This window comes from Sardina pilchardus, chromosome 1 (assembly GCF_963854185.1).
Source record: "Sardina pilchardus chromosome 1, fSarPil1.1, whole genome shotgun sequence".
Classification (NCBI taxonomy): Eukaryota; Metazoa; Chordata; class Actinopteri; order Clupeiformes; family Clupeidae; genus Sardina; species Sardina pilchardus.
In genome coordinates this window covers 27,037,456-27,049,955 of record NC_084994.1, presented here as the reverse complement: position 1 = coordinate 27,049,955, position 12,500 = coordinate 27,037,456, and the positions used below count along the sequence as shown (strand labels likewise).

At 45.9% G+C, this 12,500-nt stretch overlaps 1 protein-coding gene across 1 annotated transcript in view; it reads left to right on the top strand.

The window, feature by feature from the left end:
• The window catches only part of spred2a (sprouty related EVH1 domain containing 2a), a 23,398-nt gene extending 16,123 nt beyond the window's left edge, over window positions 1-7,275 (top strand). The window contains exons 4-7 of the mRNA XM_062533360.1: window positions 1,229-1,293; window positions 5,516-5,671; window positions 6,213-6,581; window positions 6,639-7,275. Of these exons, the coding sequence (XP_062389344.1) occupies window positions 1,229-1,293; window positions 5,516-5,671; window positions 6,213-6,581; window positions 6,639-7,256 (1,208 nt within the window). The 3' untranslated portion in view covers window positions 7,257-7,275. The remainder of the gene's footprint in view (window positions 1-1,228; window positions 1,294-5,515; window positions 5,672-6,212; window positions 6,582-6,638) is intronic.
• Window positions 7,276-12,500: the final 5,225 nt, after the last annotated feature.

Below are 12,500 nucleotides of genomic sequence, written 5' to 3'. Positions count from 1 at the left end.
ATGCATGGGTGTGTATATATGTATATGTAAATGCTTCTGCAATAATCCCTCCAATGTGCATGCATGTTATTGTTTAAACACAAAATGCATCTACTGTATATGTGCAATATATTTATTCACACATTGTATATACAAAATACATACTGTACGTATGTATGTACGTATGTACTGTATGTATGAGTTGTACCTCACATTCTCAACTATGTATGTACAGTGAGGAGCACATGTATTTGATACCATGCTAAAACAGGAATATAAAATCATCATTTGACAATTGATCTTAATGCCTTAATTTAAAAAATGAGTAAAAATCAAACCGCCAAGGACACCAATTTTCTTTGTGATTGAAGAATGTATCGTAAATAGATAAATGTTTTCCTTAAATGCTAGGGGAAGGAAGTATTTGACCCCCTATGGGAATTTAACACATAGGGTTAACATAGGGGCAGGCAGATTTTTATTTTTAAAGACCAGCTATTTCATGGATCTAGGATATTATGCATCCCGATAAATTTCCCTTGGCCTTTGGAATTAAAATAGCCCCACATCATCACATACCCTTGACCATAGCTAGAGATTGGCATGGTGCTTTTTCCAGTAGGCCTATTAGCCTGTTTGATTTGCATTGAGCTCAATGAGCATCAAACAGGCTAATAGGCCTACTGCAAAAAGCACCATGCCAATCTCTCGCTATGGTGAAAGGTATGTAATGACGTGGGGCTATTTTAATTCCAACGGCCAAGGGAACTTTATCAGGATGCATAATAACCTGAATCCATGAAATAGCTGGCCTTAAAAAATAAAAATCTGCCTGCCCCAATGTTAACCCTATGTGTTAAATTCCCATAGGGTTACATTGGGGGTCAAATACTTCCTTCCCCCTAGCATTTAGGAAGAACATTTATTTATTTACGAAACATTCTTCATTCACAAAGAAAATTGGGGTAGTTAGCGGTTTTATTTTTACTCAATTTTTGAATTAAGACATTAAGATCAATTGTCAAATGATGATTTTATATTCCTCTTTTTAGTCAACTTTAGCATGGTATCAAATACATGTTCTCCTCACTGTATATGTATGTGTATACTGTATACTGTATGTGTGTGAATGTGTTTGTGTGTTTGTGTATTTGTGTGTGTGTGTGTGTGTGTGTGTATGTAAGACATACAGCTATATAGCATAGTTGTACCTCATGTTCTCCTTTCTCTCTTTCAATCCCCTCTCAAGGATCCACAACATCCTCGTCCACCATTCAGAATGAGACAGAGCTGGGAGACGACGACGTCTTCACGGTGAGTGTCACTTTTAAGACACCAAGGGAGAGCCTCTCAACTTCTCTCCTCGATCCTCAACGCTCTATCCCATTGTTGCCGCCCCATCATTCTTTATGTAGATCAGTGAGGACGAGGACCGAGGAAGGAAGGGAGGATGTATAAAAGACCAAATGAGAGGCACCCGATGCATAGGTGGGACAGTAGTGTGGTAGCGTAGCGTAAGGAGCTGGGCTAGCATGCAGTAGCCTGAAAAGTTGTGGGTTCAAATGAACACGATATTTGTTTATAGTTATCGTTATCATTATAGTTATCTTTCTTGGTGTGAACGGCCATTAACACCTCTCTGATATGAGCTAAGGGAAGTGGTGTTGGTTTGGTGTAAAGTAAGTGTATGTGTGTATCTGTATGTGAGAGAAGCATTACACGAATATTGCGTGTGCGTGTGTGTGTGTGTGTGTGCGGGGGCTAGCAGCATAACACAAGCATTGAGCTTTGTGTATGTGTATGTGTGTGTGTGTGTGTGTGTGTGTGTGTGTGTGTGTGTTTGTGCACGTGCGTGTGTGTGTGTGTGAGCAGTATTACACTAAGTGTTGAAGAGCTTGGTCTATATTACAGCTCTCGGTGGGCTGTGGTGTGTTCTATGACGGCTATTGACGTACCTAGTCCTGTTTCAACACACACACACACACACACACACACACACACACGTAGAGCAGGTCAACAAGACCGCAGCCAACCTCAACTAACACCAAGTGGTGTAACACATACAGAATGTTTCAAAATGTGCGCCCCATTTACAAGTGGATTAGGACAGTGGTCAGACAGGGAAGCAGGTCAGTATTGACGTATTTAACAGGGGAGCGTACCTATGTTCCCCGGGTCCTATGTTCCCCGGGTTCTATGTTCCCCGGGTCCTATGTTCCCCGGGTTCTATGTTCCCCTGGGTCCTATGTTCCCTGGGTCCTATGTTCCCCCGGGTCCTATGTTCCTCACTTTGTATGGAACCAGGGAACATATAGGACCCTTTTTATTTCTTCATTTTAAAAAGTTGTTCCCCGGTGTTCCCAAGAAGGGTCCTATGTTCCCCGGTATGTGTTGCGACCGTGGAACATAGGATCCTTTTGGGGAAAACCGGGGAACATAGGACCCGGGGAACATAGAGATGACCCCTTAAAGAGTACGCATTTTGCAGAGCATTTTGTTCTCTATCAGTAGTATCCTCCAACAAAGGTCAGATTGTATTGAAGAATTAAAGCTGCCATTGGCAAGATGATTTTTGAGACCGACAGTATGTTCCGACAGAACAGCATAAATCTGCCTCTACCTAGAGCCCGCTAGTTGTTTTGCAAACATCCACTGCTCCTGGTTGGTCAGGTCCAATAAGGGCAGGGCTGTATAATCATTGGCAGATCTGACTGTCAATCACAGTTCGTGTCACTAACAAGAACAAACTCGATGGGAGGGTGATCGGTGGTAGTGGGGGAGGGCCATGAGAGTTGTACACATTCAAGATGTTGGCCAAGTCCCCTCAATCTGCCAGACTTACCAACTGCAACTTTAACAGTATGCATTTTGCTGTCCATTTTATTCACCGTCAGTGGTATCATCCTCCGACTCATTGTGATGGTTTGAGAAAAGGGGGAAAAAAACACACCTGCCATTAGTGCTGACTGTTTAGGCTATGCACTGTGTTAGCCGTGAACATGCAAGACACACACCATCACGATATAAGATAGTCGACTACCATATGTTATCAATACACACTAGCTAGCATGCTAACTAGCGTTTATCAGTGCCATGTGTCATGTGTCTGCAAAATATTTGTGTGTGCTTGCTAGCGTTAGACCAAAACTCCCGCTGCTTTTGAAAGGACATTAGACAGGGACAGACATTTTGGAGGACAGACAGACAAGCTTGCCCATGAGTAAAGTAGACACACAGTGGACAGAGTGAAGGGTCCTGTCAGGATAGGGTGACCAGACGTCCCCGGTTTCAGGGGACAGTCCCCCGTTTTTGGTTGCCTGTCCCCGGGAAAATACCGGAAAATTACCTATGTCCCCGTTTTTTTGAAGATAAAACGTCTATGTATTTCAACCAGATCGATAGTCAAACTGAAAATGTCCCCGTTTTTCCACATTTTGGGGATTATGTCCCCAGTTTTGGTCTCGGACATCTGGTCACCTTATATTAGGATGACCAAGAGGAGATCGGTCCCCAAGGACATATAAGGACTGTGGGGACGGATAAGGTTGGAGGATGAATGAACAGACACTGTGGCAGGAGTAGAAGACTGATTTGTCCAGTGTGTGTGTGTGTGTGTGTGAGAGAGAGAGAGAGAGAGAGAGAGTGTGAGAATGTTGACTGGACGGGACGGACTCCAGAGTGGCTTCTAGAATGTCCGGATGCCGGGACGAGTTTCTGCCTACCGTCTGGTCTGGTGGCTAAAATTGATAATTAGTGTGCCCACAAATACACCCTCTCTCAGACAGGGGGTATATATACTGCGCACACACACACACACACACACACACACACACACACACACACACACACACACAAAAACTACAAATACACCAACTTAATCACACTACATGGTTCTCTCTTTCTTTCTCTCTCTCTTTCTCTCTCTCTCTTTCTCTCACACACTCTCTCTTTCTCTCTCTCACACACACACACACACACACACACACACACACACACACACCAACTACAAATATACACCACCTTACACACTGCGTGGTTCTCTCTCTTTCTCTCTCTCACTCTTTCTTTCTCTCTCTCTTTCTCTCTCTCTCTCTCTCTCTCTCTCTTACACACACACACACGCAAATGGAAGTCTGAGCACAAAACCTCGCCAGACAACTGTGGCGCTGCCTCGAACACATTCAAACATAGCCCCAGAATGCAGCTAAAGAAGCAACGGGTGGACTCATAAGCTATCACAACATGTGTATTTAAAACACACACACACACACACACACACACACACACACACACACACCTCCTCCCATTCATAAGTAACACACTGCACTGTTGGTGATTAGTTACTAGAAGACACAGACACTGATCTGTTGCGCATTGTGTTGTATTTTAAACACTGCGTGTGTGTGTCTGTGTGCACTGTGCAGTGAATATTACGCCTGTATCCGTAATCACTTATATGTTACGGTGCCGTAGTGGCACTCTTGGTGTGTGTGTGTGCTGAATTGTGTGTGTGTGTGTGTGTGTGTGTTTGCTCTATTCTGTTTGTGTTTAAATATGTGTGTTTGCACACGTGCAAAATTGTGTGTGAGAGAGAGAGGTGTCTGCATACAGTGTGTGTGTGTGTGTGTGTGTGTGTGTGTGTGTGTGTATTTGTGTGTGTGTGTGTGGGGGGGGTAGCATAATACATTGTGTGTGTGTGTGTGTGGTGTGTGATGTGTGTGGGGTGTTGACTATTATTTTTGGCTGGAAGGTGGAAACAGTTAACAGAAGCGTCCACCAGACAGACTGACTCTGACCACAAACTGCTGCCCACATACAACCCAGAGAGGGAGGGGGAGAGAGAGAGAGAGAGAGAGAGAGAGAGAGAGAGGGATAGAGAGAGAGAGAGAGAAGGGGACAGAGAGAGAAAGAGAGAGAAGGGAATAGATAGAGAGGGGTAAATAGAGAGATAAAGAATGAGAAGGGGGGATAGAGAGAGAGAGAGGGGGGGTAGATAGAGAGAGAAAGAAAGAGGGACAGAAGAGAAGGGTGGAGGGGTTGGGAGAAGTAGCTAGAGCGAGATGGTGAGAGAGAGAGAGAGAGAGGAGGAAGGAAGGAAGAAGGGAAGGGGGAGGCAAGGCCACATCTACAGACATCTGTGGGGGGGCATAGATATATAGATCTACCGACATCTATGGGGGGGGCATAGATATATAGATCTACCGACATCTGGGGGGGGGGGGGCATAGATATAGATATACCGACATCTATGAGGGGGGGCATATATATATAGTGGACAAGGCCACATCTACCAACATCTATGGGGGGGGGGGCATAGATCCTCGGATCCTCTTTCCTTCTCTCTCTTTCTCTTTGTTGTCCTCCCTCTTCGTCCATCTGTCTGTCACGTACGAACAAAAAAGTAAAGCCATTCTGACGCAAAGCAACTTTTTAGATGCCGATCGGTGTGTGAAGTTACTCATTCCTGTGTCTCTTTTCTTCCTCCTCTTGTCTTCCGTCTCCGTGCGTCCCGTCCCGTCCCGTCCCGTCCCGTCAGAACGCCACGGACAGCTCGTCCAACTCGTCCCAGCGACGCGAGCCCTGTCTGCAGACGCTCGCCCCCATCACGCTGGGGGAGTCCCGCCGCCACAACTGCATCCTGGGACACTTCTACGACCAGCACAGACTCTCCGACCACTACTTTGTGGACCAGGTGAGAGAGTCTCGGTCTCTGTGTGTGTGTGTGTGTGTGTGTGTGTGTGTGTATGTGTGGGGGCCAGTATATGTGTCTGTGTGTGTGCCAGTGTGTGAGTGTGAGTGTGAGTGTGTGTGTGTTTGGGTGTATGTGTGTGTGTGTGTATGTGCAGCAGACATAGAGTGACGGTAAAGGAATTGCTGGGCATGTCAGTACTTGGTGTCTCTCAGGGTTTGGGTAAAAAGTCTTAGAGCTCTCCAAGCTTATTTGGTCCATCAATAATCACACACAAAAAAACTATTATAATATATTATTGTAATAAACATAATAATAATATATATAATTACAATTGTGTTGAACAAAGGAAAAATAACTCTTTTCTCATACTTTACTAAATTATAAAATTATTATCAGTTTTCTGACAACTTAGATTATTAAATAATCAAGTGTAAACATAAAGTGTAAACATTATTTATTCATTATTTGCCAGTGAGCTTTCTGACCACTCTCTGACCGCCGTCCTGTTTTTCTTCCATCCGTTTCCCATGATCCTCTGCAGCCGGTGACCGAGTTCCCTCGCCACGTCAGCTTCCAGCTGGACGAGCCGGAGGAGGAGATCGTGCGCATCAACCCGCGCGAGCGCGCCTGGCTCTCCACGGGCTACGAGGACTACCGGCACGCGCACCCGGCGGGTCGCTACGGCAACAAGCCGCTCCACCACCTCCACCACCACCACCCGTCGTCCCTGGCGGCGCTGCGGCCGCTCCACCACCACCACCACCACCACCACCTCCTCCACGACCCCTTCAGCCCCGCGCCCTTCCTGCCCATCACGGACCCGGACGCTTACGTGCACTTTGACAAGTCGGACCCGCCCAAGCACGACTACACGTACCCGTACCCCGCTGGGGGAGGAGGAGGAGGAGGAGGAGGAATAGGGGGGGTAGGGGGGGGCACGGACCCCCACCGGACCGAGGGCAAGAAGCCAGGGGTGGGCGGCGGGGGTGGGGGCGGCGGTGGCCGAGGGGTCGGCGTGGTGACCGGGCAGCCCCGCGCGCTTCAGTCCAAGTGGAGGCGCGGCCTCGGCGCCTTCGCCAACTTTGGCGGCCGCTCGTCCTCGTCCTCGTCGTCGACGCCGGCGGTCCGCCACGCGGACGCGAACTCGGCCGGCGGCGTGTCCGGCTCGTCGGTGGCCGTGGGCATCGCCGGCGGCATCGTGACGGGCGGCGGCGGCGTCGGTGTCGGCTCCGGGGCGTCGGAGCGCGCCCGCTGCGTCTACTGCCGCGACCTGTTCCGGCGCGAGGACAACCGGCGGGGCCGCTGCTCGGAGGCGCCCGACCCCGTGCGCACCTGCATCCGCCGCGTCAGCTTCATGTGGTGCGCCGACAGCCTGCTCTACCACTGCCTGTCGGACCCCGAGGGCGACTACTCGGACCCGTGCTCGTGCGACGCCTCCGAGGAGCGCTTCTGGCTGCGCTGGGCCGCGCTGCTGGGCCTCTCGCTGCTGGCGCCCTGCATGTGCTGCTACGGCCCGCTGCGCGCCTGCCACCGCTGCGGCGTGGCCCTGCACTGCTGCGGGGGCAAGCACAAGGCCGTGGGGTGAGAGAGAGAGGGGGGGGCAATCACGGGCGGGGTAGGGGGTATTTGGACACTGTGTGTGTGGGGGGGGGGAGGGAGAGGGCAAGAAGCATCCAGATGGGTGTGGTGAGGCTCTGGAGCTGATTGGGATCGTGGAGTGGGGACAAGCTCCTTGGATTGGATCTGGCCCCCCTGGAATCTGGAATACAGAATTTTCACAGAAATTAATATTCTAGAATATTCTATTGGTTCTAGAATAAAAGGAATGAATATGGTTCTAGAGTATTCTATTGGTTCTAGAATGAAAGGAAGAAATATGGTTCTAGAATATTCTATTGGTTCTAGAATGAAAGGAAGACATATGGTTCTAGACTAGATCCAGAACGGGAATTTACGAATGCAGGTCTGGAGCGGGTGGGTGGGGGAGAGCTTGAATGGACCTCATCCAGGTTATCTAGAATCAGAATAATCTAGAATGAATCACTTCAGTTCAGCTGCGCTCCTTGAAGTCTCTCTCTGATCCGGCCGTTGTTTATCTGGATCGAGGAGAGACCTCGGCGATTGATTCCAGATCAAGATTGTGGCCAAATCCAGTCCAGGGCTGTTGTTGTTCCTCTCCCCGATCTGGGTCAGAATGTAGCTAGGGTCAGCGGTTCTGGTGGGCGAGAGGGAGGAGGGGAGGAATCACGAAGAGCAGGAACGGACATTTGATCACCAGCAAGAGAGAAGCAAGGAAGTGGTGTGGTGAGACACGTACGGGAGGGGTAAAAAAAGAACCGCGTGCATTTGGGGGCGATTTCTATTTTATAAATATATATATAAATATATACATAAATATATATTTTGTTTGTTTTTTGTATTTGTTTATATTTTTCTTTCTTGCCAGCCATTGGTTGTCAAAACTTTGACAAAAAAATTGAAAGAGGAAGGGTATAGCTGATGGGAGGGTTACGTTGCTCTTGTTGACCAGAGATGGTTGGTTGTGTCTCCACAATTCTGATGGCTTTGTTTTTTTTTTAAATATATTATTTGCTTCCCTTGTTTGATGTATGTGCAAAGGGGTACACTCAAAAGCTTCCGAGATATACATTTTATGGACTAAAACAAATATCTGTTTCTATATAAAGCTATATAAAAAAAATATTCATAAACCGGTACTTTATATTTTTACACTCATGTGTAAAGGCTTGAATTTGTATTTTTTTTCTCTCATTTGTGTGTTGGTTTGGTATGCATTTATTTGTTTGTTTGTTTGTTTGTTTGTTTGTGTTTTCCCGTTGCCATGGCTTGCCAGTTGTTGATCATGCAGGTTCTCGCTATTTCAGCAGAGGCACTTAACGTACACAGACTGTGATCATGATGCCTAGTGTCAGGACCATCCCACTGTGTGTGTGTGTGTGTGTGTGTGTGTGTGTGTGTGTGTGTGTGTGTGTGTGCGCATACATACTTGTGAGTACTTATTTGTGCTGGTGCAGATCAGTATATTATATAGGCCTACTGTATGTTCAGATACATAGTATGAGTTTGTGTGTGTGTGTGACTTTAACGTCCGATAAACAAAGAGAAAGTGGCCATTGTTTATTTCAGAATGTCAGATCCCCAATGTCTCAGAAAAGAGCAAGAGTGATAGCATTGCTATACGAAGCTTTTAGCCACTTGCTTGGTACAATCACAGTTACAGGTTAAATGACGCACTGAATACTCCATCCTAGAGTAGTTCTCAGCAACACTGCTAAATCATGCTGGTCGATATTTGATAAAAAAAAAAAAAACTGATCTCTGAAAATTAGGCCAAGATTCCAAAAGTAGGCAGGTTTAGCCTACGCTAAACTATAGCCAAATTTAGCCGAAGCTAAGCTATGTAGTCAAGTTTAGCCTACGCTAAACTAGATAGCCAAGTTTAGCCGAAGCTAAGCTATGCAGTCAAGATTAGCCTACGCTAAACTAGGGAGCCAAGTTTAGCCGAAGCTAAGCTATGTAGTCAAGATTAGCCTACGCTAAGCTATGTAGTCAAGTTTAGCCTACGCTAAACTAGGGAGCCAAGTTTAGCCGAAGCAAGATGATGGATCTAAACAGAGTGTTTGACCTCTGCTAACACCAATGGGAAAGCAGCTCACTTGCGAAAACAGCAGATGAGAGCGAACAGATTAGCCTCTTTTTTTTACAGTGTACTGGCTCCTTCTCCAGAGCACAGAGAAGGTCAGAGGTCAACTCAGAAGGGCTAACGAGGACAGTTGCCTAGGTGAACAACTGCGTTGAATTGTGTAGGTGAACAAGTACATTCAACACAACTGTCCTCGTACCCCAGAGAGACATGTAGATGAACAGAGAGAGAACGAGAGCTGTGATTGTTGTCTGTGATTATACTACAGTGAAATAAGTTATATCACTGAAGAGCTGGAAAGTTCTATAGGCCTATGTCTACATTTGTGTGTGTGGTTTTTATGTGTGTGCGTGTTTGTTTCTGTATGCATGTTCAAGAACTGCCTGACAATATATACATGTCTATTTTTTTAAGAAGAAATCCAGCCTCAAATTACTCTGTTCCCTTGTGTGTGTGTGTGTGTGTGTGTAGAGCAAGAGAGTCGTGCCCCCCCCCCCCCCCCCCCCCCCCCACCCTTTATAGTTGTCAGTGCCTCCCTATGTAAGCACAACGCTAAAGCTAACGCTTTGGAATTTGCCTGAAGATCTTGGTGAAGTGCCCATGCAACTATTGTGTATATGTGTGTGTGTGTGTGTGTGTGTGTGTGTGTGTGTGTATGTTAGTTTGTGTACGAGCGAGTGTGTGTGTGTGTTTGTGTGTGTGTGTGTGTGTGGGTGTGTGTGTGTGTGTGTGTGTGGGTGTGTGTGTGTGTCAGGGACAGAGAGAGAAAGCCTGTGTGTGTATGATACAGACCAATGTTAACTGTGGGGGTGAGGGTACTGGTCCTCTACATAAACTGGTGTTGGTGTTGTTTCCATGCCTTTTTCTGTCCCCAGCTCAATCTCTCTCTCTCTCTCTCTCTCTTTTCTCTTTCCCTCTGCCTTTTTCTGTCCCCAGCTCAATCTCTCTCTCTCTCTCTTTCTCTCTCTCTCTTCTCTCTTTCCCTCTGCCTTTTTCTGTCCCCAGCTCAATCTTTCTCTCTCTCTCTCTCTTCCTCTGCCTTTTTCTGTCCCCAGCTCAATCTCTCTCTCTCTCTTTCCCTCTGCCTTTTTCTGTCCCCAGCTCTATCTCTCTCTCTCTTTCCCTCTGCATTTCTTTCTCTTCGCCTCTCTCTTATTTTCACTTGTCTCTTGCCCCCCCTCCTTTGCTCTCTCTCTCTCTCTTTAACTCCGTGTCCCCCCCTCCCCCTTTCCATCGAACCCAATCAGAAAAGGCAAGCGGAAGCAGCTTGATAGAGTTTTTTTTTTCTTTTTTCTTTTTTTTTCAAAAAAAGGATTTTTATTTTTCTACCTGTGGAATGGAGAGAAAGAAAACCAAAAGCTGTCTGTCTGTCTGTGTCTGTCAAAAGGCCGGCTCTAACAGAACCTGCCACTCACGTTTAAAAAACAGGGGGTGGTCACTCGTTCCATTAAGTGTCTTTTAGTTAATGCAACCCTAATGCCTCAGTTAACACATCAACAAGCCATTTCCTGCTTCCTGTATGGAGAGGTCAGAGGTCATGCTGATGTCATCAGCCAAACATCCTTGTCGACTAAATGCTTCTTCTCACATTTTTCTAATGCGATGTAACAGCGTCCAGTGGGTGCGCGTTTTAAAGTTGATCGCCGTGTGTGACGGTCTCCGTAACGCACCGGTTTGAAGGGTCATGTTATGGTCTCCGAAACGCATCGGTTTTGAAGGGTCGTGTTAACTGCAAGGTTACGTTACCTAAGAGGGACTTGACTGGAAAGAGTTACCAGAAACAGGAAATGTGTTCTAGGAAAGTGCCTGAAGCAAGACGTTCAGCCCACTTCTCAAGCGTGTGTCTCATGATGATAATAATAATAATGGTAATAATAATAATAATCAACATCATAATGAATTCTATTATTATTATTGTTGTTGACGTTATGATGTACAAGGAAGAAAATAACATCTGTAATATTAATTGGAATGTTTTTTTGTTTTCGTTTAATTTTTTTACAATAAGCATTTTTACCTCTGTAAAAAGTAAAGTATATATATATATATATATATAAATATATGTGTATGTATATATATATATATATATATATATATATATATATATATAAATAATATCAAGTGTATGATGTACATTTTAAGTTTTATTTTTTTATGGTTTCTAATAAGATGACGCTGATGAGCGGTGAGGATGGATTCAGCTTGTGGTTATTTTGGAGAAAACGGGGCATAATGGAGAGAGCTGTATAAATGAACAATACATCATACAGAAGCTAACCTGATACCAGGACTCGCCAGTGAGCTTTTATTCATTGTGTCCCTGTCTGTGTTTGGGGGGTGTGTGTGTGTCTGTTTGTCTGTGTGTGTGTGTGTGTGTGTGTGGGGTATGGGAGTTATGCAGCATGTGTATTTATGAGACCAGCATAAGTTATTTTCAACATTTTTGTGTGTGTGTGTGTGTGTGTGTGTGTGTGTGTGTGTGTGTGTAATGGTAGCCAGCTGGTAAAGTAGCTGTGCAGTAAGCACTTGATCGCTCCAGAAACAGCAAAATGTCACTCTACTATCGCTTATCTTAAACTCAGCATCCAGTAAAGATTGGCAGACATTCACTGGCCTAGTTTCACCAAACCCATGTCCGCACAACCCACACACACACACACACACACACACACACACTATGTCGGGAAAAGAATCTGGGAACACTTTACGACGTTTCCCTCGGCGGCCAGAGAAGATGACGTGCTATAGTCTCAGAATCAAAAAGTGACAGAGGTAGAGCTGGAGGAACCAATAGAAACAGTAGTAGCACCAACACCAGCAAACATCAAAAGAATTGGGAGCCGAAAGAATGTGTAAATGAATACGGCAAATACTGTAGCTTAATACATTGTTTCCCTGGTGCCAAAGCGGTTTATTTTCAGCAAACAAAGGAAGGTTTTCCACGCTTCTGCGTCGAGTTTAACGTCGATCTGGTGCAACCAGGCCAGGACAGATAAAGTACGAGAGGAAGAGGGACGCCGGTGCAACTCAGATGTCTTCTACGTTTTTATTTAGAAGGTGCAAAACAGAAACATCTTCATCAGAGTTCCTTGGGAGTCCCAAGAACTCTGATGAAGATGTTTCTAACATCGAAACGTTAGTCAATGTTTTTTCCACCTTCTAAAT